The following is a 26,380-nucleotide window of genomic DNA, read 5'->3' as shown; positions in this document are numbered from 1 at the left end:
AATCACCTGTGTCTCATTTATACCCGCGTGGCGTGGCATGAGCACCTGGTGCAATCATTGCATGCCAATGTGCATTGGCTCGTTTAGTTAGACTCGAAGTAGATTGGCTCTCGCAAGCGAGATTCCTATTCGTCGGTACTCCGACGTGGCGTCGAGAGTGACCGACTGAATGGGAACCGAAACACGACACGGCACCATTTTGAACAAAAACAGAACACGTTTTAATGTGTTTTGTCCGTTTATAGTTTGTTCAGGGGGCCTGAAAACAAAATTTAAAAATAGTATTCAAAGTGGAGGTTTGAAAACAATACAGTTACAATACTAACTACAAAAACATGAGCATGCACATGCATATCACATGTTCAGTTAATAGGCGTAGAGTCGTCCCCACCATGAACTTACTACAGTTAAACTATGGACAATTTCAGTAGGGCGGTTACAAAGGATCATTTTACAGAACACTTTTAAAGCCTGGGTCCCACAAATGAAGGATTTTTCTCTTTAAATATGTTTTATGAACTTTGTAATAGTTATAATGAATTGTAATTCATCAATGAAAGATAGATATCAGTGTCTGACATGAATTAAGTGTTAACTCTTAACTAATGTTATTGTTGTTAAAGAGAATTCACCCTAAAAAAGCATTTAGTGAAGTTCCTAAACATAATTCATGTAATCTCTCAATGAATCTGTTCTAGAAAAGTCTTCTATCAGTCCGAGAGTTTGCCTGAGAAAGCCAGAGAAGAGTAGAAGACCAAGGGATCATAATAAAAGAGTTTATGGGATTATAGTTGCGTATGTTTTAATGCTCACACTTCATTCATCTGACCAGGACAATTCCAACAAGAGAAAAACTATGAAGAATGACCTCACAATCTCTCGTCTCCTACCCGTGAAGACAACCATCCCATAAAACCACACAATCACAAGACTAAACAAGAGAAAATTAATAAAATAAGTAATGTAAAGCATAAAAGCATAAAATTACAAATTTATAATAACAATAAAATTAAATAAAAATTATTTACATAATAAAATTATGTAAATCAAATAATAATATTATGAATAAATGATCAATCAAATGACAACTAAATAAATGACTAATGATTATAATGATTACGGAGAAAATAACTTTCACTACACATCTCAATGCCCATCACAGGTGTGTGTGTGTGTGTGTGTGTGTGTGTGTGTGTGTGTGTGTGTGTGTGTGTGTGTGTGTGTGTGTGTGTGTGTGTGTGTGTGTGTGTGTGTGTGTGTGTGTGTGTCTCACGTCTGATGTGTTTCGGTTTCCTATAAAGACATGCCCTGATTCTCCTAAACATATCTGACAGATGAGGATTATGATGATGTAAAGAATCTGAGCTGAGGATCAGGTTTGACTGATTAAGAGAAAACACAAACTCTTCGGTATCAGGGCTTCATTCACTGGTCTAATTCATTTTAACGCACTTTCTCTAGAGTTACATATGATTTACATCACCGTAAATGTGATGTGTTACGTCCCTTTACAGTAAGGGTACATCAATTATCATGAATTCATCCATTAATATGTACCCTTACTGTAAAGTGTTACCCTATAAATAATCATTACAGGACCTTCAATCAGGCACTCGGTATTCAGTGAAGTGTGACATTTAAAAATGGAGGTTTCGTGCATTCTGAGAGCAAGTTATGACATTATAAAAAGACCAGTGAATGAAGCCCTGATACCGAAGAGTTTGTGTTTTCTCTTAATCAGTCAAACCTGATCCTCAGCTCAGATTCTTTACATCATCATAATCCTCATCTGTCAGATATGTTTAGGAGAATCAGGGCATGTCTTTATAGGAAACCGAAACACATCAGACGTGAGACACACACACACACACACACACACACACACACACGCACACACACACACACACACACACACCTGTGATGGGCATTGAGATGTTTAGTGAAAGAAAGAAATGTGACAGCAGGAACTACAGTGACTTTAGCAATTTACCAATAACTACTTGCTAAAATAATAAATATAAATATTATTTTTGTATTTACTTCTGTAAATTTCTGCATAAACCCACTAAATAACAATTCATGTTCTGTGGATATAAAGTGAACTAACATTAATAAATGTACACAAATATAAAAGCGTAAACCTTCAGGGCATTTTCACCCTTGGCTCGTTTGTGTGAGTTGTGTTTCGTTCGGTTCGTTTAGGTCAAGAATATAACTATTACATAATATTTTATATTTAATAATTGCTTCAAAACCATTTCACCTCTGCTCAAAATCAAATCTCTCAGATCGTACACACATCAGTCAAGAACGTAAGCACTCAGATCCTTCATCACACACTACAGATGGAGAACAGCATCTAGAGCTTTACTGAGAATATATATATTGTATACAGTGAACAATTTTTTCAATTATATAAACGATCGAGATTGCAACTGAGTAAGGAGTGTATATTGTGCTCCCAACAGTTTGCATTTTGCAGGAGAAAGCCAGAAAAGATGCCATTCAGGTGATTATACATTATTTAAGGCAATTCGAATTGTTAGGATATTTATAAAGCACTGCTGTTATCAAATATGTTTCAGTTTGTCCCTTTAAGTGGGAATAAAAAATGTCACCTCGGCGGTGTCACCAGTATAACTGGTTTTATATACAGTATATGCTGCAGATGCCAAAGCTTCTGGACATGCCCCTGTGTGGAAACGGTATAAAAGCTGTCTGCGTTTCTAACAGTACTAGAGTGAAAACCAGAAGAAATGACAGAGTTTGCCATGGCTGAGGTAAGTATCTTCTAATTAACTCAAACAGATGGGGAGAATGAAGCAAAGAGATCTTTGGGCTGTTGTTTTTGATATTATTCAACAATACACTCATTGCTCAAGGGTTGTCAGAAAGCAATGATATCACCGTAACAGAGAGAAAGCTTGAAAGAGTTTAAAAACTACACAATTTGTTCTCTAAGGAAACAGAAATAACGAGTGTACGTCTTTGGGTACAGCAGCTGTTAACAGTTTCTTATTGTTTTGATCTATTTAAAAGTGTAATGGTATTGTGTTAAAATATGTATATGACACCTCATATATTTCCTCCTAAGAACCTGAAGTGTGGAGACCTAATTGAAATCTTCAGAGGCGAATATCAGCACTGGGCGATGTATGTTGGCGATGGAGATGTGATCCATCTGGCCACAACCTGTGAGTGCTTTTACACGCTTCACAATTATGAACTTTTTTTCATGATTGTTTTTAATCTTCTGTTTCTCTCTGTACAGCTGAGCATGCCGATGCCGGGGCCGGCAGTGTGAAGTCAGTGCTACAGAACAAGGCCACGGTGAAGAGAGAAAAACTGAAGGATGTGGTTGGCAATGACAGATACAAGATCAACAATCGTCTGGATGACCAATGTGGGCCGCGTCCCATTCAAACTATTCTACAAGACGCAGATAGACTTGTGGGTGTGGAACTTCCATATGATCTACTTGCAATGAACTGTGAGCACTTCGTTACGCTGTTGAGATACGGAAAGCCACAATCCCAGCAGGTACAGTTGTTCAGCGTGACCTTAGAATCAACTCATAAATGTCATAAATGAGAAAAATCACAGGATTACAGAATATTATGGCAAAAAAATTCACATTTAAATTAATTAATAATTACAATTAAGGTCACAAAAGCAACACTGCAAAAAATGCTTTTCTTCCTCAGTATTTTTGTCTTGTTTCTAGTCAAATTATCTAAAAATTCTTACATTAAGAAACATTTACTAGACAAGTAATAATTATTGTCTTGTCTTGGGAAAAATAACTCAAAATGAAGAGAGTTTTTGCTTAAAATAAGATCAATAATCTGCCGATGGGGTGAGAAAAATAATCTTGTTTTCTGTTTGAGTTAAGATTATTTTTCTCACCCCATTGGCAGATTATTTATCTCATTTTAAGCAAAAACTCTCTTCATTTTGAGTTATTTTTCCCCAATACACGACGATTACTTTTGCTTGTCTAGTAAATACTTCTTGTTTTAAGAATTTTTAGATGTTTGGACTAGAAACAAGACAAAAATACTGAGGAAGAAAAGCAATTTTTTGCAGTAAACACGTTTTGACACAGTGATTAATAAAATACATTCTTTCATTTTTTTGCTTATAGGTGGAAAAAGCAACGAACATTGCTTCAGCTATTCTCTTCGGAGCAGCGGTTTTCTTTGGAATCATTGCTGTGGCCAAAGCCGTAACGAAGGAGAAAAATAAACCTGAAAATGAGAAATGAAGAAATAAAAGCACAATTGTGGAGGCCTTTGATTATTTGGAGTCAGTAAATTTATGGAGATTTGATTACATTTAAATACTTTCAATAAACATCCTCACAGACACTGGTGTCCTTGCTTTTATTCATTTTATTATGCCTTGGATTATAAATTAAATTGAAATAAAATAATTTAAATAAACTGTTTAGCAAACAATTTAAGCTTGAAATGTAAATATAAGCCATAAGTGGCGATTTATCAGGTTTCAAGCTGTCTTGGACTCTTATTTTGATAGCTCTGATGTGTTTAGCTCCAGGGGCGTAGCCATCTTTTCAGAAGTGAGGGGGACAGAAAAGTTTTTGGGTTTTTTTTGACCGATTTTTTTAATATCTATAATTTTTTTCTACTATATTTTATGCCAATTTTATGATTGGTTTATGTAGCCTACAAACACTTGAGCATTAAGTCTTCATAGATTTAATGCAATGTAAAAAAAAAAGTTATTGTAAAAAAGGTAATACAGTGAAATATTGTTCTGATGTAAATCATCTGTTCTCTGTGTGATTATATAGTAAAGTGTGATTTATTCCTGTGATCAAAGCTGAGTTTATCATTATTACTCCAGTCTTCAGTGTCACTAATCATTCTCAGATGAGGATCTGATCATCAACACACAGTTATGATTATTATCAGTGTTGAAAACAGTTGTGCTGCTCATGCTGCTGCTTCACTTTTGTGGAAACCATTCAAACATTTGTGGTAAAATTAAAAAAAAGAGAAATGAATACTTTTATTGATCAGACATGCATTAAACTGATCACAAGTGATATTTTTAATATTACACAAGATAATTTATTTAATAAGTGCAAATAAATGCTGTCTACTGAAAAAACGTACTATTCGTCAAAGAATCCTGAAAAATAAAATATATCACGGTTTCTACAACATTTTAAAGCAGCACAACTGCTTTCAACACAGATAATAATCATAACTGTGTGTTGATGATCAGACCCTCATCTGAGAATGATTAGTGAAGGATCATTGAAGACTGGAGTAATGATGATAAATTCAGCTTTGATCACAGGAATAAATCACACTAGGCCTACTATATATTCACACAGAAAAAAGCTGTTTTTAATTTGTAATAATATTTCACAATTACTGTTTTAACTGTATTTTGATTAAATAAATGCAGCCTTGGTGAGCAGAAGATAGACATTAAAAAGCTGTCCCTTATCACTGCATTATTCATATGATATGGCCTACTTTACTGTCAATAAATAGCCTACATTGAGATGGCTTGAAAAACACACATAAAGCATTATTGTCGCACTCGTCTGATTGTCATCGTCACGTTTCATCATTCACAACGATTGTTTTCCTTCAGCTGCAGCTCCAGCGTGACTTTTGGACTTTCTGTGAGAGAGCGCCCTCCCTCCTCATATTTAAATACAAATAAAATGACAGGACATACATGCATAGATAATTCGTTGTCCCTGAATGTGATGTATTCACATTGGTTTTTATGTAAATACACTTGCCGTGGGCCGTGACCCAAGAAGTGCGCTATCAACCGAGGTTGGTGATAGCTGTCTTTAGCGTCCTCGTTAACGTGCCCGCCTCCCACGCAGGTAACCTCGGTTCAAATCCCGCTCGGAACGGGTCGACTAGGATTGGTAAAAGTGCGGGGGACGAAAATACATTTTATTAAAAGAGCGGGGGACACATCCCCCCGTCCCCCGCGTGATCTACGGCCATGTTTAGCTCAGGTCCTGGTTATCTCTCCGTCTGTTTCTGGTCAGTGTGTATTTTAACCGTTCGAGTTTCCTTATAGAAACGGGTATTAACCCTTGTGTGTCCTTATGGACATTTTCATGCCAGACATCCCAGGAATCGGACTGAACTGCAGCATTTTTTTTAAAGAGGAATGGTCCAAGATTGATCCTAATCGATGTGCCAGACTGATCTGCAACAACAGGAAGTGTCTGGTTGAAGTTATTGCTGCTAAAGGGGGGGCAACCAGATATTTAATGTGATGGTTCAGTTACTTATTCCTCCCCCTTCTGTCATTGTTTGCATGTAAATCTTATTAAAAATATGAAAACCTATAAATGTTTGGGTGGTTTTAGTTAAAGCTGACACGTTTTTCATTTGTGTCATTTTGATAAAGATCAGATCACATTTGATGGTGATTTTATGCAGAAATGTGAGAAATCCCAAAGGGTTTAGATACTTTTTCATGCCACTGTATGTGCGTGTGCGTCAGATCGACTCCTCCTTTGTCCAGGCTATTATTTGACATCTGACCAAGTTTGGGGATTTGTAACCAAGCAACCAAGATGACAAATAATTTATGCTAACACTTTATTTTAAGAATCAGTTATTAACTTTTATTGCAATATGTAATTATTGTAACTATTATTATATTATGTATATATTATATTATATATATATATATATATATTATAGTATAACTATTATTGTATAGTAATATGTATTATGGTAGCCCAGTTTGTGCTGAATACAGTGTAGTGACACTCATGCCATTAATGTGTTTAATAGCAACTGAAAAACCACACAAGCACTGATACCTAAATCTCAAACCAATTACCTTATTGTGATACACCCTGCAATTCACTCTGCACCCGCATCATCACGGTTGGAAACAGACAATATTTTGTCTAAAACAGCAAAATATTAGCATTTATTTTATTAAACTGTTGTATAATATCAGTAGCTCATTTGCTAAATAAACAATAAACAAAGGCTAAATAAACAAACAAACTCTTATTAGCAGGAAAATAACTTAAGAAGATGAAACTATATTTACTTGCAATAAAAATATGAACAGTTTTAATCATCATTACTCACAAAAGAGTCTCCTGTTTGTAATGTGGATCATCCTTCAGATTAGAGAGCAGCTTCACTCCTGAATCTCTTATTCTACTTAATATCAGATTCAGTTCTCTCAGGTGTTATGGGTTTGATCTCAGAGCTGAAGACAGAGCAGAACTCAACCTGTAGAGAACAATGACACTCTTCAGTCTTTTAGTTCAAGATCTTCAGCTCAGATCAGCAGGAACTTCACAATCAAAAAGAGACTTAATTCATGGCACCATTAAAAGGTCCAGTCTAATATTCAGATCCGCTACTGCATGCTGCTTGAGCGAGTTAGTTTCAATATCATAAAAAAGGAAGAATCTTTTTTTCTGAGTACCTCTTAATTTTTTTTTTAGCATTTTGGATTTGTCTTCCAGACAATCAGAAAAGAGGCTCGTGAATATTAATTAGACAGACCAAAATTTACCTGTTCTTATCAGACCTAAGAAAGGAGCTGTAAAATATATATTGTGATGTTTTTTGGTACTTATACCACAAATATATATTCTTAAGCACATCAACACCTAAAGTAAAACTCCAGAATGGTGTAACATATGACACCATATGTATAAAAAAGCCTTACAACACTGAATGTTCATTTATCTGATAATATATTTCATATGTTAAAATGTTGCAATAATAATAATAATAATAATAATAATAATAATAGTAAAGTAAATGCTGGTCTAATGGTGATGCTGCTTATATGGCAGAATAAATGGACTTGAACTTCAGTAAACAAGTAGAGCTGGTTTCGATATAAAGTGAAGCATTCACGTGACTGGAAACAAAATTAGGCTTCATTTTTTTTTTTCATTGATCAGCATACATGCAACGTATGCTTAAAGGATTAGCTTATTAGGATTATCCCATTGTGGTAATTAACATATGAATTTACATTATTAGTTAAAATAATGTGTCATAAGTCTCACCCGTATATCTGTGGCAATAGCCAACAACATATTGTATGGGTCAAAATTATTATTATTCCATTTTTATTTAATGCCAAAAATCACTACGATATTAAGATCATGTTCCATGAAGGTATTTAGTAAATTTGCAAAAATGTATTATTAGTAGTAATTTGCATTGCTAAGGACGGCTTTTGGAAAACTTTAACCTGTTAAGCTGAATCCCAACTTTTGAAAAAATCCCAAGAAATGCATACTCAGACTAAAACACTTACAGTTTGTGAATCCTTTGCACTAAAAGCATCATGGACTCATTTGAAAGCAGACACTTGGCAGTTTACTGTAAAGTCAAATTATAATATTTTTATAATCAAAAATAGCTATAATAAGCTTCAAAGTTTTGTAAAGTTATTAAAAGATTTATTAGTATAAAATCTCTTTATGAAAATAAAATTGAAGTTAGCCTTGGAGGAATCTAGAAATGCACTACAGCTAAAGCCACAAGTCTGACCATGTTATATTTCAGATCTGAAGATGATCAGTCTGAAACTCTGAATTGTATTAAATGTTTTTCAAGATCGTGTCATGTGATTTTATTTTGAGATTTCTCTAAAATATCAACTGATGTTTATTGCCATGTCTTCTGAGATTTCATTCAGTGTATTGCCTCTATTGTTTAGAGGTGCAAACTGCCCCATTCAGTTTGTCTCCCCAGCACACATTCACACTTCTGCGGACTGGTTATGGCTCTAATTATTATTCTTTTGTCTTCATTATAATTACAATTATTATTATAATCTACAATTAACAGGGAAACCAGACTGGCAGGCAAGCAAAAACCGAAACACGACACGGCACCATTTTGAACAAAAACAGAACACGTTTTAATGTGTTTTGTCCGTTTATAGTTTGTTCTGGGGGCCTGAAAACAAAATTTAAAAACAGTATTCAAAGTGGAGGTTTGAAAACAATACAGTTACAATACTAACTACAAAAACATGAACATGCACATGCATAAATATTACACAATGTACCTTTGGAAATTTAAATGTAAATTTCAACAATGACACTAAAATTTACACACGGCACTTTTAAATTTCCATTGTTTAAATAAACATCCTTACAGGAACTTGCACCTTTGCTTTTATTCACATTATTGTTTCAAATTCAAAAGACAAAGGGAAGCAGACACAGTGGGAAATAAAGCACTTAAAGTACAATTGTGGATTATTCAAAGGGAATCAAATTTAAATAAATATTTTAAATAAACAATTAAACGTAAATGTAAAGTGCCAATAATCAGGGTTCAAGCTGTCATGGCATTGGACTCTTATTTTTTTAATTGTTTAAAGTAGTAGTTCATGTCCTATTTTTCGACTGGGAAACTAGTATTTACGATAATTCTGATAGCACATGAAGGCAGTGTCACTCACGACTTCTCTCAACATGGGGACAATGTATTGATGTTAATCAATACATGGAAAAACAGAGGAACCCATACGGAAATGTAATATATGTACATATATGTCCCTATATCCGAGTAGTGATGTTATATATGTTTCATATAAGGCAATACATTATTAGCACATATATACATTCTCACGATATATGAAGATAGGTTTATGCCATGTATGAAATACGCATAGAAGAATTATTATATATACATATATTAAAATTATTCATACGATGACTTTTTATATGATACTGTATGTTAATACCATATATGTAAACAATATATGTCGAATTTATATATGTAAGTTTATTTAAACATAATATATGCAAACATTCAGTTTGCTTGTATAGGATTTTATATGGATTTATATAGTGGTGTTTTAATCCTGCATTTCATTCTAATTTAGTTTTGGTTCAAACTTCGGACATTAAAAGCTCCATGTGTGTTTTACAGTTTGAGCATTCGCTTGGTCTCGTGTGAGCATCTAGTTTTGCTTGGGCAGTATACACTCTTTTGTCCTTGTGTTTAGGGTTGTTTGTTTAGCATGCGGCTTGTGCTCATCATTAGCCATGGCGTGTACTTTCATGTTTTGTTCTGTGTAGCATGTAACGGTTACTCTGGTACATGGGTGACATTTTTCATCCTGTCCTCTAGAGGGCAACAAATGGAGGAAGTGGTTTTAAGGTTACGAGTAGCATAGCCCCTCTTTGAACTGTCACCTTATTGTGGTGAAGGGGTTTGAGTACCTGAATGATCCTAGGAGCTATGTTGTCCGGGGCTTTATGCCCCTGGTAGGGCCTCCCAAGGCAAACAGGTTATTGGTGACGGGTCAGACTAAGAGCAGTTCACAAGCCCATTATGATTAGGTTAAAAACAGGGGACGAGACGTCGCCCGGCATGGTGCAGCTGGGGCCCCACCTACGTTCCTACTCTCACCTGAGCTGTGGGTCATGACCGAAAGGACAAGATCCCGGATACAGGCGGCTGAAATGAGCTTTCTCCGCAGGGTGGTTGGGCGCTCCCTTAGAGATAGGGTGAGAAGCTCGGTCACTCGGGAGGAGCTCAGAGTAGAGCCGTTGCTCCTTCACATCGAGAGGAGCCAGCTGAGGTGGCTCGGGCATCTATTTCGGATGCCTCCTGGACACCTTCCCAGGGAGGTGTTCCGGGCATATCCCACCGGGAAGAGGCCCCGGGGAAGACCCAGGACACACTGGAGGGATTATGTCTCCAGGCTGGCCTGGGAACGCCTCGGGGTACCCCCGAAGGAGCTGGAGGAAGTGGCCAGAGAGAAGGAAGTCTGGGTGTCTCTGCTTAGACTGTTGCCCCCGCGACCCGGCCCCGGATAAGCGGAAGATGATGGATGGATGGATGGATGGATGGATGGATGGAGGGATGGATGGATGGATGGATGGAGTAGCATAGAGGAGAGGCATGGCAATATAGCATAGGTGAAAATGCCTGGAATCACATTTGAGAGTTAAGTGAATTGTACATTCTAATGCTTTACAATCTTGTTCAAATGCACATTTTTATGTACCCATAAAAATGTTAATTCATAGTGTTCGGAAGTTTGCAGAGAAGCTCGCAGAGGACTCTGTTATGGGGCTTGAGTGCACTGATACCTACTTATGACCTGTGTTGGATTGTGCCGGTGCCTAATCTAGGATTTAGGATTGTATATCTTCATTGCCTGCTGGGACTGGGTCTTCTACAACACTCATATAAGAGACTTGCATTGCAGACTGTATATCCTTTTCCCTCTAGGGCATTTTGAATTGTTTGTTACTGTTTTTTGTTTGTGTATCACTAGTATTTTGGGTTTGGAATTGATTTACTGTTTATTTGTGTACTTATAGTGTTGAGCTTTGATATTCACAATGCTGTCTTGGATTTCCATCCATGTGCTAATTGTTACTATGTTATCTCATTCAGTGGTTAAATAGATAGAATTTATTTTCACTCCCTCATTGAGAATCTTACAGTTAGTTTGAACACAAACTATTGGCAAAAGTGAATTCCCGTTTTATTGAGACTTTCTTATTGTATAAAAAACTAAGACGAGCCAGTTACAAGTATGAAGGGGTTTGATTGTGTTTTGATTGTTAATTTTTGAAGTCTAATAAAAAGCATTAACCTCTGCACCCTTGAGTCCTTCATCTCTTGCCTCACCTGACAATAAGTAACATTATAAATATTTTATATTTTAAATGTCATTTGTTTTATACATAGTATAGATTTAAGACTCTACGGCATTTGACAGTGATAGTGATTTGTCACATATATAATTTAAACATATATAATATGTGGACTAAAGATATATGTCAATATATGGAATTTCTTATGCTGTGCATATATGTGTGTCACAACCGCTGGTGAAGATCCCACCGTCGGCCATCAGAGGTCGCGCTCACCAGAGTACTAACTCACTCACGGACTTCAATTCCCATAATCCCACATGCCAGGACTGATTACCATCCACCTGTTCCCCATCAACTGGCCTATATATTCTCTGAGCACACACACACACACTGCGAAGTCTTGTTCTGCCCCGGCGACATTTCTGAGCGGTTTCCCATTGTTATTTCTTATCTGCCTGTTTACGAACCTGCCTGTTTATTGACTCTGATTCTTGCTGCCTGCCATCTTAACCTGTGTTTGCCTGGACTCTGGTTATTCGACTGTTTGCTGCCTGCCCTGACCCTTGCCTGGTATGACTAAGATTTACGCCTTGCCTGTGATACTACTGTTAATTCTTGGCTACCGACCTCCGCCTGTTATTACTGTGAGTTTGTGTGTTTCCAATAAACTGCACATGGATCCCAATCCACCTGAGTCCTCGTTACAATGTGCATTTATGTTTTTACTCTAAATGAGCATATTAGGATATTTCATATATAAGACCTATATGTCAAAATATGTATTATACATACATTAACACATATAATATATGGGATACATTTATATCTCAATATATGGAATTGTTCCAATTTCTAATATGTTTCATGTTTTTACTTTATATAGGCTATCACATATATCACATATATTGATATTTCATATATACACATATATTACATTTCCATATGGGAACCTGCATTACTTGTATTAAGACTAATGCATTACTTTACTAGTTCTTGGAAAAATTAAAAAAATGTGGTTGCATCAGGAACATAAGGACAATCTTTGCTCCTCCATTAAATCTGGATGTAAGAATGTTTAGATTTGAACTGGGAAATCAAGATAGAAACATTGAGGAAGAACGTTATTGGTATAGTGCATAATGGCCTGGCTCCACAGACCGGGTTAAGATTAAGCCAGGGTTAGGCCTTAGTTCAATAGAGCATTAAGCAGCTCTTATAAATGTGCCTTAGCAACAAACACTAAACATTTTTAGTCTGGGACTAGATTAAGCCTTGTCTGTGAAACCGGGGGCATCTTGTATTAGATCATACACACTCAGAAAGATAGTGCACTTTTAGATAACAACAGCTGCCATTGGGCCAATGCCCTAAACATGCTAATATATTCACTTCAGGTTATAATATGTACCTTTAAGGTGCCAATATGTAGTACAAAGGTGTTTAACAGAGCTTTGTGGAGGAACTTTTTTTTGGTTCCAGCAAGACTGACCCTGATTTACTGAGCACAGAATCAGACTCGAGCCTGGGCATCCCTCTTATCCGATCAAACGGATAAGAGGAATGCCCAGGGAGAATATGAGAATACGAAAAAACAGATTTGACATGAGAAACACACACATTAACACACCTGTGATGGGCAAGAACTGATTAGTCAAAGAAAGAAATGTGTTTTCAAAAGTTATGCTGAATCATGCAGGAAAAAAAACACATCTGAAAACCAAAATTTCCAACAAAAGTTCCAAAAAACATGTTTTTGTCATGGCCTATAAACTCTCACAGCAAAACACATCAGCGCTTTATGTCTTTGTGAAACGACACACTGCCTCTATGTTGGGTGCAGGATTATTCGGTTGATTAATTAGGGCTGAAACCCTACTGTAATTGTAAGGAGATTTATTATTATGCTTAAACTTAACAGATGGTAGGCCTCAATTTGGGGAGAGATTGACAAGGCATGGCCCCAATCGGCCAATCGGCGATCAAAAACACAAAACTGCTCATAACTCCTAGTCTGTCCGAAACACAACTGTCTTACATCAGTAGAAATTGGCTCAAGACAAACAAAACATATACAGTACTGTATCTCCACCTGGGAAAACTTTCTGCCATTTTGAATTTTGTCCAAAACTTTGTGAACAAGTCTAAGGTCTTTCACCCGACCGGAACCAAACAAGTGCAAGTCTGAACATCAGTAATTATCGGGGAAAAGTTGAATTTGATTCACGGATGCTAAGGGGCGCCAAAATGTTCAAAGTAGCGGAGACACTTTCACTAAAATATAAATAAAATCTATTATTAAAATGGCTATAATCTTTGGTCACATGAAAAAAATCACAGTAATTGAACACTTGGTGGTGCTATAACATGGAAAAACCTGAAAATGGCTATAACCACTCAACCGTTAGTCTGATTGACTTGAAGATCGGCATGCACTGTCTTTGTCCAAGGTGCCATGATAATCTATGAGGACATCGCTGTATCGCCATGTTTGACTCATGAACCAAGAGGTCTGTAAGAATTTTGAGAGAAATCGGACACTTATTGGCACTAACGAGTTATAAAGCCTCTGTAATCACGTGGTGTTTCACACCATAGACATCCATAATAAAGGCTAGATGTCTTACGGCGGAGTCACCATCGGCATCACCGGCGGCCATCTTGTCACAGGCAGGCTTTCTGTCGGGCTCTGTGGAACCGGATGTAAGATGAGTGATCTGAACGAACATAAATACTCTGATCTCGCTGAAATCTTGACGGATTTACAAATGGTTTGGTTTCTTACAAACGTTATTAACATGGCTACAAATCTGGATGCTTTAACACGCTGAAATTTCAGCTTTCGTTTCAATAAACGATTTAATCGTGCAGCTTGTGTATCACGGCTAACTTACGTGCACGTTATCAAGGCTGAGACCACAATCCAGCTGCTCAATTATATCGGTTTATTGACACCAATAACGATTTTATGACAACCAATCTTTTGTCTAGTTAAAATAAACTTAGTTTGCATTTTTTTAAAATTTGTTTAAATAATAATAATAATAATAATTAAAAAAAAAAAAAAAAATATATATATATATATATATATATATATATATATATATATATATATATATATATATATATATATATATATATATATATTTTAGCTATAGCTAGCTTTGGAAAAAAAATGTAGAGCTGTGTGTGTGGGTGTGTGTGTGTGTGTGTGTGTGTGTGTGTGTGTGTGTGTGTGTGTGTGTGTGTGTGTGTGTGTGTGTGTGTGTGTGTGTGTGTGTGTGTGTGTGTGATATAATTAATTCATTTCTCATGTTGCCATTCGGTACACAGTTTTAGTAGCCTATATATTGATTTAACATAAAGACCTTTTTTACTGCACCTATCTGTTCTGTTCAATGTTACTTTCATATTGAAGTCCATGGTTATAATTATTCATAAGTATGTAGTGTCATAACTACATCTCTGACGTTTATAACAAACGAAACAGTTTGAAAATCGGTTGAAAATTGAGCAAGTTATGGTTATTTAAAAGTACATGCACCATTAAAACACACTTACGAGTGAGCGAGCTGCCTGTGACAAGATGGCCGCCAGTTGCGGACGGCGACCTCCATTGGCCAACAGCGCGCACGAGACATCTAGCCTTTATTATGGATATCTATGTTTCACACATCCACACAATACTGATATCATGTGATAGATCTCCTCATACTGAACAACTTCACCTCAAGAACCGCTGCTGTCAATCAAGTCATTCATTAAATATTTGTGATTATGTTAAAAAAAAAAACTACTACTTTTTCGCTCAGTCGAATTAAAAAAACAATGCAGTACAATTCTCTGAACCCTCTAGGTCAATAATTATCAAAAGAAATGTTGAACTTTATACTTTGGGTAGCTATAACATGGATTCTAAAGGATACAAACTTAATGTAGCTCGGACCATAGGTGGCGCTATAACTGTTAAAAAGCTTTAATAACAGTATATTTCCAATGTAAATTGCCTGTATTGGCAATGAATGGTGTTTTCCATCTTTGATGTAAGTGGTTAAATGCTTGCTAAATAAAACATAATCCCCCAGTTTAAAAGGCAACTAAAATGTTTCAAAAAACATTCCATGAACCTCTTACAGATACTCAGCTTATTGGATATATACACCAATATATATATATATACACTGATCAGGCATAACATTATGACCGGTGAAGTGAGTAACACTGATGATCTCTTCCTCACGGCTCCTGTTAGTGGGTGGGATATATTAGGCAGCAAGTGAACATTTAGTCCTCAGAGTTGATGTGTGTGAAGCAGGAGAAATGGGCAAGCGTAAGGATTTGAGCGAGTTTGGCCAGATTGTGACGGCTAGACGACTGGGTCAGAGCATCTCCAAAACTGCAGCTCTTGTGGGCTGTTCCCGGTCTGCAGTGGTCAGTATCTATCAAAAGTGCTCCAAGGAAGGACCAGTGGAGAACCGGCCACAGGGTCATGGGCGGCCAAGGCTCATTGATGACCGTGGAGAGCGAAGGCTGGCCCGTGGGGTCCGATCAAACAGACGAGCTACTGGAGCTCAAACTGCTCCAGAAGTTAATGCTGGTTCTGATAGAAAGCTGTCAGAATACACAGAGCAGCTCAGTTTGAGACGTATGGGGCGGCATAGGGTGACCTCTGACCCCTGACCCCACCGAAAGCACCAACAGTGGCCCGTGAGCATCAGAACTGGACCATGGAGCAATGGAAGAAGGTGGCCTGGTCTGAGGAATCACGTGGATGGCCGGGTGTGTGTGTGTGTGTGTGTGTGTGTGTGTGTGTGTGTGTGTGTGTGTGTGTGTGGCTTACCTGGGGAACACATGGCCCCAGGATGCACTATGGGAAGAAGGCGAGCCGGCGGAGGCAGTGTGATGCTTTGGCCAATGTTCTGCTGAGAAACCTTGGGTCCTCCATCCATGTGGATGTTCCTTTGACACGCTCCACCTACCTAAGCATTGCTGAGACCATGTTCAGCCTTTGATGGAAACGGTATTCTGGTGGCTGTGGCTCTTCCAGCAGGATAATGCTCCTGACACAAAGCACAAATGCTTCAGGAATGGTTTGAGGAGCACAACAACCAGTTTGAGGCGTCGACTCGGCCTCCAGATTCCCCAGATCTCAATCCAATCGAGCATCTGTGGGATGAGCCGAACAAACAAGTCCGATCCATGGCAACTTACAGGACTTAAAGGATCTGCTGCTAATATCTTGGTGCCAGATACCACAGCACACCTTCAGGGGTCGAGTGGAGTCCATCAGAGACGGGTCAGCAAACACAATAAAAGGTCATAATGTTATGCCTGTTCAGTGTATTACACGTTAGAAGCTTCACTGCATGTTTTTATTGTTTAGAGATTTTTAAAGTAACTTTAGAGAGAGTTACTATAGATATTATATAGCTCTGGGGAAAAAATGAAGAGCCCACTGGGCATTGAGAAATCACACAATACGGTTCTTCCGTATCCTTTGCTGAATCACTGACTAACATATAAACAGTTCTTTGACTACTAAATGTAAATGTTTAATGCGTCTGTTTGTTTGCACAGTGCAGAATGTGGCGTCAGTTCACTAAACATTTCTTGCGTAACCCGTCTCCGGCGCAATAACTCCGATCTTTCATGTATTCATCCTCTTGTGTAATCGACGCCCCATCCTAAATAAACCCGTCTCTTCCGGGATACCCAGAAATGTTGAATATTCGGCTCTAATCTGACCTCTGAGCTGTGCGGTGTCCAGAATAATAATCCTCCGCTGTGTGTTAATAGGCCAGAGGAGAACTGAGTCTGGTTTCTCTAAGGTTTATTTTTCTCCATCATGCCCTGATGGAGTTTCGGTTCCTTTGGTCGCCTTTGGCTTGGCTTGCTCAGTTGGGGACACTAACATTATGATCAGAGTTATTCAACTAAATATACAGATACAATTTAGGAATGAGGTTTTATTTAATTCTATAAACTATAATACTGATCTGCCAACATTGTCTCTCTCTAATAAATTAAAATAAGCTGATAACATCACTGTTTCCTCCAGAACGACTGTACAGCCAAATCTAATTCTGCTGCAGTATTGTCCTGTTTAACACTGAAGCTGCTCTGACACAATCGGTGCTGGAGAAGAGCGATAGAAATAAAGATGACTGATTATAACTCTCCATCAGTAAATCTAAACCGGTTTGTGTGTTTCTCAAGACGTCGCAGGTGTGAGGTGTGTTTCTGTTTCCTTTAAATCTGACATGTTTCACTCGTGATGAAGGAGAGAATCTGAGGGAGTGTGAAAACATGATGGAGAACAAACACAGATGGGTGTGAGTCTGTCCTGTGTTTCACTATCACTTTACAGCAAACAGAAACACGTGAGAAACACACACGTTAGCTCACCTGTGATGGGCATTCACTGGCAGAGATGTTTAGTGAAACTAAAAGTTATGTTACAGAACCACGTTCCCAATAAAAGCTTGAAAATATCAAATCAAATTCAAACAAAACCTTTGTGGTCCATAAGCTTTCACAGCAAAACACATCAGCGCGTGTGTGTGTTTGTGAAACGACACACTGCCACTGTTTGAGGTCACACTATTGGATGATTAAACCGGTGACGGTTGAGACAATCACCACATCAGAGCTGGACCGTCCCTCAGCTCATCTACTCGAGTCCTGTCCTGAAGTTCACTGTTTGAGTCTCTGTGCTTTACTGGAGTATTATTTTTTCTGTAATCTTCTGACTTTAACTTCACTCCATCTGAAAGACAAATATCGTCCTCTTTACTCCACTACATTTCTATCAAGGTCCTCGAAGTGGAAAGTCGTTTCTGTCGCAGCTTTGAAAGTCAGTGATGATTTTTTTCTTCTTTAAAAGGTGTTTGGGTTTTTGCAGAAAGCCTTTCAGGAATCACTCTTGTAGAGTCTCGTGAAGTTCAATGATTTCACAGCATTTATTAAACACTGATTTATAGTTTAGAGCAAAATGGAAGAAGACGGATGTCCAAATGCTCATTTAGTGGAGGATTCACATAAACAAAGTTGATTCTGTCTTCAGTGAAGGTGAACAGTGTGAGAATATCAGATGTGTATCAGTGTATTGGATCCGTGCATTCGGCCTTAAAGTGACAGCAGCTTTGTAACTTTTCTACAAGTATTTAAATGAGTTTAAGTTAGTCGTCTGCTAGTGTGTCAGATGGAGCGTCACTGACTGGCTTAAACCATGATGGCATAATGTGCATTTATACAACTATAATACAATAATGCGGCGACATAAAGAAGGACATTTACTTTTGATACTTAAGTACTTTTGAAAACTAATACTTCTGTACTTTTACTGCAGTAAAAATCTGTTTTTACAACTTTCACTTGTAGTGGAGTAATATTTGACCAGCAGTGCTTTCATTTTTACTCCAGTAATGAAGTTGTGCAGTTTGTCCGGCTCTGATCACCACATGACCGGTCAGTGACTGTTCTCCCGTCTCAAGTCAGCCAGTGAGCGGTTTATTTCCCACAGAGCTGGACAAAGTACAAAACTTCATTACTTGAGTAAAAGTAAAAGTACTACTGGTCAAATATTACTAAGACATGTTTAAAGACATTTCCAACAGAAAACTCTGAATATATATATATATATAGTAGTCCTCATCACTTCTGTTGGTTGCTTCAGCTTTACTCTAATACCCGACTCTGATTCTTGTGTTTGGACAGAAATCAAGAGATAATGACAATGTTGGAGCCAAATGTAAATGTTTATTAAAAAAGATTTTTTAAATTTTTTTAACATTTCTTCAAATTAAAAGTTACAATGCCAATTTCAAAGAAATTTCTCCCCAACATATTTTGAATTTCATCGATTTCCATTAAAGCAAGATACAAAAGATAGTTGTTGAGTTTCTGCCTCAAGAACTTTGTGGATTTTTCCAATTGTGTAGGCCACCAGCGATCGAAACCCGTTTTCAGACGTTTGATGACTTTATCAGAAATATTTTTATCATGTAATCTCAAAACTTTATGTATTTCTTTGGAACATTTGTCAAACCTTTCGCTACCATCTGCTGTAAAATCCTTAAAAGAATATGTACTTTCTTGATCTAATTTCAGATCCTGGAACAAAATGTGTTGTATTTCATTAAGTTTCTTGTAAATCTCCCCATTGGCTATTTCTGGAAAATTATTCTTAAAATCACACATATATTTACTTTTTATTTGTTGTGTTTGGTTTTGTGAAGGGCAGGCCGCTTTATTTATATTTTTGCGTTCAAATGTTTGCAAATCAAAAGTAGAAATCCAATCTTTAATCACATTGTTGCTATATGTGCCAATTAAGCCATAACTTTGACCATATCCCATAATTATTTTGATGCCATGCTTCTTATTTAAATGATATGCCCAAAAAATAGCGCTGATCATACAGGGCACATAGTCTTTCCTGGCTAAACATGGGCTATTTGTAGAGAAGATATATATCTCAGAATAATCACACTGACTTTCATTATAAATTTCTTGCAGTCGTTTAAATATTTGATCTTCAGTGTGCTCCCCTTCAGAGCAGTCGTGTTTTTTTATTACTTTAATCTCGTCGAATGATCCGTCTTTTCTTATTAAAACCAAAATAGCAATCTGCTCCTCCATTGCTTTAATACAGTCCTTTGTGTCTGTATCAAGATGATGAAACCATTCATTAAAATCTTCATTATAAATATCTTTTAAAACTTTTAGCTTAATATCGTAGTTCTTTAAATTTTTAAATTGATATGGCAAACAATCCAAAGAAGGATCTAATATATAGTCTTTATAAAAGATCGATGAATCAGTAATGATAATGATAAAAACTCCTTTTTTCATGTCCTGGGACGATTCAGTTCGGGAAATAGATCTGGTAAGAAAAGGCAAAATGATACACAATATAATAAACAGCAGAATGCTTATGTAAATGAAACACACAATCATCACACACAAACACATGTCCTGGTGATATTATAATAACCAGAGTTAAGAGTGTCTTTATCATCTGACTCGCTTATGTGTGGTCAAATGTTTTATACACTAACAAAATATGTTTATATGTGAACTTACCCATTTGCTATATTTAGTTGGTATTTTTTCAAATCAGGGGGCTCCTTATGCTTTCTGCAAATATTAAAAAGAAGAGTTCATTTAAAAAAATGCATGTTTAGAGTATAAATGTAAACATTTTGTTGCGTGGCTTACGTTCACTGCGAATGCCTCTATTATTGCACATTTCTAATACAATAGATTTATTTAAAGAAGAAACCGAACCGATGTATAGTTGACATTTGAGGATCTGAGGATTAGTTCCCTTCAAAATGAGCATTTCCTGATATTTGCATTGATTTGGACCTTCATCAGTCCATTATGTGGAGAAAAATCCTGGAAAGTTTTCCTCAAAAAACATCATTTCTTTTCCACTGAAGAATGAAAGTCATGAACATGAGACGGGGTGAGGAAACTATCAGGAGAGGTTCATTCTGAAGCCAACTAATCCTTTAATGCCACAGAAAAGCAAAAGAGGTTTTTCAGGACGAGTGTTTTTAGCTTGTTAATTTTTTAAATATAAAAATAAGGCATTGAAGTTGCTTCAAACAACGCTATTCAAAACATCATTCTGTGTAAAATGTGATAATCGTATTTAATAATCGTATAATAGGTAACCCAGCAGTTGTTGTTGTAAAATAAGTTTTCTGTAAAAATTACAAAAATAATAATAATAATTAGTATTAGTATTATACTGTTATATTTGTTCTAACATACTCTTTTTCATTTGTAATTTATGAAAATGTTATTGTAATGGTAATATTTGTTATTTTTTTAAAATATTTTTAGCAGTAATAATAGTCATACTAATAATTATTAGTCACATTAATATATAAACACAAAATGTTATATACACACACTTTTAATTTGTAAAAAATAATAATAACAATAATCGCATTTTAAATCGCAATCGCATTTTTACCCAGAATAATCACAATTATATATGTTCCCCAAATCGTGCAGCCCTAGTTTTGAATTTTTGTTTACAAAAAATATTAAAGGTGAACTATGTAGTATTTTTGCAGTAAAATATCCAAAAACCACTAGGCCAGTGTTATATATTTTGTTCAGTTGAGTACCTACAATATCCCAGATGTTTCCAACTATTTGTAAATTGTGAGAAAATTGCTATTTTAACTGAGGACAGGGACGTTTCAGCATAGCGTCTGAGGGAGTCGCCTGTCTAACGCGTCATATCTGCGCTACCCTCGGTTTCGGCTTTAATTTGGCAGGAGCGCTTTACTCTTAGCAGTGTGAACAAGTGAACGCATGGAGTAACGTCATAACATCGTTTTAAACACACTTAAATGTGTCTAATATGATAAACAGAGCTGCATTCCCTCAAAATCATAACCGGAAGAGCGGATCAGTGCAGGCACCCGGCGAATGTGTCCCGTCCCGTCATAATAAAAGTCCCGGTATTCGCGAGGCGGGTATTTGTTTAACAATCGCTCCAGCGGCCGTGCTCAGCTCCACAACACTCGGTCCTGCTCTGCTTTAGACTACAGTAATGTTAATAACCGCATGCATGAACGTGATTTCTGCCCGAGTCCTATTTTCCACCGGCTGTGATGAGAAGACCACATCTCCCAAGATGCTGCGCTCACACTTTGCGTCATCAAACTACGCATTTGTTTTGCATAGGCGCCCTCCAGTGGACAAAAGCTGCATAGTGCACCTTTAAGAATAAAACTACAGATGCTTGTGCCAAACCTTATAGCACCCTCCGCCTCTGTGGTCTTCTGCACCTATAGGAGTAAACAGAAAACATTTATATTAATTCACTGTGAAAAGATGTTGCTTTTGTGAACTTAATCAACTTAAAATATTTAGCTTAATACAGGCCTGTATTCCTGTGATTTTGGGACACTATTGAGTACAATAATAAAAAAGTTAAAGAGCTATTTAAATCTTTAAAAAATAAAAAATAAAATAAAAAACACACTGTTTATCTAAAATAACACTATAGCCCTATTCGCACGGGATTAGTATTATCTCGGGACCTCTGTGATTTAGACATTACGGCGCATTCGCACGGGATAAGCAAAGCCTCGAATTTACTGACTTCTCCCGGATATGATGTCAAGACTTCGTTATAGATATAGCTGTATGAAATCATAAACAGGCATCGATATCGATTTGATTATTTTATAGTAATAAACATAATTTCGTTCAGTTAGCGAAGAGACGCCATGACCTGAGCTCAGACCAGCGGCAGGAGTCAGATTTCGTTCATCCCGAGTGAGAAGCTGACACACGGCGGATGATTCAGTTTCAGAGCTAAATATAAAAGCGCCCATTTAAACGAGCTTGTCATTGTTCTGTTCTGTTCTGTTCTGTTTTTCATTAAGAACAGTATTGATGTTAATATTAAACACACCATTCAATCAGATTACTCCCAAAATTGGCACTCATTTTAAAGTGAAAGTATAATCCGTGCGGCTGCACAGGAATTCATAACGGTGCGCATTATGAATGCAGACTTTATTATTGCTGTCATTAAATGTTCCGGTTCTCAGGATGTTTTGAGTTCGTGCTGGAGAACAGAAATCCTGAGGAAGAGCTTCATTAATGCAGCACATGTGGTTTAATGTACGGCGGCGGCCCTATGAAATCGGTTTTATGCTTTAATGGTTAAATTCAATTGTATTGACTTTTACTCCCTTTAAGTGACTGAACTACTTTTGATTTATTCATTCAAAAATGTGACAAATTCTGTCATTCTGCATTATCAGTCAAGTATGTTTAGTAGAATCGCGTCACTAGGGAACAAAAATACAACATACATTTAACGCTTTAGGTGCCTTCACGCCATGTTGAATTACCGTCATTACAAGTAAAAAGCCTGAAAAAAAGCCCACCTCAGATGAAATCACTGCCGTTTCTCTCCTCCAACTTCCCAATTGACGTATGAAATCCCTGGTAAAACCAAACCAATGAGATATAACTGAAGCAATATAGCAAGATAGAACAGAATCACTGAACGCTTTTTACCGCTCCCATGGAGCATGATTACAGAAATCATATATACATTAATGCAACACAGTTTGTGGGAAAGACATTTTTAGTTTGTTTCATTTTGATAATCATATAAACATAAAGGTATTTCCACGGTCTAGATTTAACTAGCACATTTGGCTAAAGAAATATGATTTCACTAGTTAAAGGGTTAGTTCACCCAAAAATGAATGACTCTAACCCTAATGTCGCTCCACACCCGTAAGACCTCCGTTCATCTTCACACACAGTTTAAGATATTTTATATTTAGTCCGAGAGCGTATGCAAGTGTATGCACACTATACTGTCCATGTCCAGAAAGGGAATAAAAACATCATCACAGTAGGATTGATTCATGATTCGGATCGCCAATGTCTCGTGATTTCAGCAGTTTGACTCGCGATCCGAATCATGAATCGATTCGCTGACTCATAACCGTTTGAATCTTTATTTGAGGATTGAACACAAACGCGGAAGAGAAGCCAATGCTGAATAAAGTCGTAGTTTTTGTTATTTTTGGACCCAAATGTATTTTGGATGCTTCAAGAGACTCTAATTAACCCACTGATGTCTCATATGGACTACTGTGATGATGTTTTTATTCCCTTTCTGGACATGGACAGTATAGTGTGCATACACTTGCATACGCTCTCGGACTAAATATAAAATATCTTAAACTGTGTGTGAAGATGAGCGGAGGTCTTACGGGTGTGGAGCGACATTAGGGCGAGGAGTTAATGGCAGACATTTCATTTCTGGCTGAACTAACCATTTACAATTTGCTAGCCCTAACAACAAAAGTACTTTTACCCCAATCATATCATATAATGATCATATTTTTACTGTATTCTAAAGTTACTGAAAACTTGCCTTGAGCAAAACTGAAAATCAAACATTGATATTGTTCTCCAAACATTATTTTATCTATTCTCATCAGCTGCATTTGATTTATTAGATCGACTTACCTCAGAATCAACTTCAGGTTTCTAAGCCTTCCAGAGAAACAGAAATCAAATGTGTGTGTTAGTCCTGCTGTACATACACATATTACAATTACAAGTGTTGTTTTTTACCTTGGGATCTTACAACGCTCCATTCTCATCTCATCTATCTTCCTCCTCACCTGTAATAAATCAGAGCCAGTCGTCAGCATGAACTAACCTCATGTGATCCTCACACACAGCAGGAAGTTATTGAAACCGTTTAATGTGTAAGAGCCAACTCAATATCTCAACAGTTTGATTCATTATGGTTTCTGTGCTTCTAGATCGTTGAGTTGAGGTTACAGCTGATTTAATGTGTTATTTTATACTTCTTTTTCATAATGCAATACAGCTTTTTCCTGTTATTCCTGTTACGTTTCTCTATTAGCCACTATTCGATTATATCAGTCTATACAATACAGGCTGAGACCGGCACACAGATATCGTACCGTCCTCTGACAGACTTTAGGATTAAAGTTTAGTTTAGTTTGTTAATGTTTAGATGTATGATGTTTCTGCGTTGTTCTCTTTCCAAAGCTACACTCAATCGCTATGGGGAAAGCGTCTCCGTTTGACCGGTTGTGAACACGCGTGTAACCAGGCCAAAGAACTTGGCTTATACATTCTCTGGTGCGCTCCTTTATCTTCAGAACTGCTTTGTGATCCTGTTCCCTGGAAAAGCAGGAACGAGATGCTGCGCTTCATTGCCACACCGAGGGCGTTCTTCAGGTAAAGGGACCTGTGAGCGCACCTGTCACTCGCCTTTTAATAGCCTCTGACGCCATCATTAGAGGTTATATAAGCCCAATTCTGGAGTCACATGACTATTTAACGATGTCTTCCTTTCTGGGCCTTGAAAGTGGACGTTGTGTTGCTGTCTACGGAGGGGACAGAGAACTCTGGGATTTCATCAGAAATACCTTCATTTAATGTTTTGCAGTGAAGTAAAAGGCCATTTGGACTTTAATGCTACAATGAGAGCAAGAGTATTTCAGAGAGGTCAAAGTTGTAACTCACCTTGGCTGTCTGATGAGAAGCCCAGTCTCTCTCAACAGATGGAGCCACGGTGTCCATTGCTATAATGGAATCGCAACTCATGCCTTTTGTAAGAGCGTCCACCTGATCGTCCACCTGATCGTCCACCTGATCGTCTACGACCTGATCGTCCACGACCTAAAAAAAGCATTAGACAAAAAGTCTCACACACCAACAGATAATCCATTCCCCTGTATAATTTTCTGCATCACTGATTAACAACTGATTTTTCAATAGAAGCAGTTAAACCAACAATAGGGCAACAATATGTACGTGCAGTGAAAAGCCCAATAGTCTAGCACAGTACATGTCAGGTACCAAGTGTTTATCTTAATAAATAGAATAAAAGGTGATTTTGTGCCTCTCTGGGATGTTTTACAATTTTTGTGATATCAATTTCAAATTTGGATCTTCTAGCCATTTTAGGGTCCAAATTATTTTGTGAAATATTATTTTGTGTAAAAAAAAAAACATTTTGTTCTGTACATTTGCTCCACAGTAAACTTCTATATATATAAAAAACATTTAACCTTACATAACAAGGCAAGGCAAGTTTATTTGTATAGCACATTTCATACCCAAAAGCAATTCAAAGTGCTTTACATAGAAATGAATTAAAACAATGGAAACAACTGCATGAGAAAAAAGAATACCATGTGGAAGAATTAACAACTAGGTTAA

General features: G+C 37.0%; 2 protein-coding genes across 2 annotated transcripts; one reads left to right on the top strand and one right to left on the bottom strand.

Moving 5' to 3' along the window:
- Nucleotides 1–3,067: 3,067 nt before the first annotated feature.
- Nucleotides 3,068–4,264, top strand: LOC137047434 (phospholipase A and acyltransferase 4-like). The gene is made up of 3 exons (XM_067425066.1): nt 3,068–3,194; nt 3,272–3,540; nt 4,145–4,264. The coding sequence occupies exons 1-3, from the start codon at nt 3,068–3,070 to the stop codon at nt 4,262–4,264; spliced, it is 516 nt and encodes a 171-aa protein (XP_067281167.1).
- A 15,105-nt stretch (nt 4,265–19,369) lies between these two features.
- LOC137047278 (uncharacterized) lies at nt 19,370–23,575 on the bottom strand. Its single transcript, XM_067424848.1, has 4 exons — nt 23,545–23,575; nt 22,397–22,431; nt 20,705–20,758; nt 19,370–20,504 (listed from the first exon to the last, which is right to left on the bottom strand). The coding sequence occupies exon 4, from the start codon at nt 20,471–20,473 to the stop codon at nt 19,406–19,408; it is 1,068 nt and encodes a 355-aa protein (XP_067280949.1). The 5' UTR covers nt 20,474–20,504; nt 20,705–20,758; nt 22,397–22,431; nt 23,545–23,575; the 3' UTR covers nt 19,370–19,405.
- Nucleotides 23,576–26,380: the final 2,805 nt, after the last annotated feature.

This window comes from Pseudorasbora parva, chromosome 19 (assembly GCF_024679245.1).
Source record: "Pseudorasbora parva isolate DD20220531a chromosome 19, ASM2467924v1, whole genome shotgun sequence".
Lineage (NCBI taxonomy): Eukaryota > Metazoa > Chordata > Actinopteri > Cypriniformes > Gobionidae > Pseudorasbora > Pseudorasbora parva.
The sequence above is the reverse complement of the archived record's forward strand: the minus strand, read 5'-3'. Positions and strand labels throughout refer to the sequence as shown.

Excerpts from the sequence above, each read along its gene's own strand:
- LOC137047434 (XM_067425066.1), top strand. The coding sequence starts at position 3,068 with ATGACACCTCATATATTTCCTCCTAAGAACCTGAAGTGTGGAGACCTA. Across the intron at positions 3,195-3,271 it reads GATCCATCTGGCCACAACCT|CTGAGCATGCCGATGCCGGG; the intron begins GTGAGTGCTTTT and ends CTCTCTGTACAG. Across the intron at positions 3,541-4,144 it reads GAAAGCCACAATCCCAGCAG|GTGGAAAAAGCAACGAACAT; the intron begins GTACAGTTGTTC and ends TTTTGCTTATAG.
- LOC137047278 (XM_067424848.1), bottom strand. The coding sequence starts at position 20,473 with ATGAAAAAAGGAGTTTTTATCATTATCATTACTGATTCATCGATCTTT.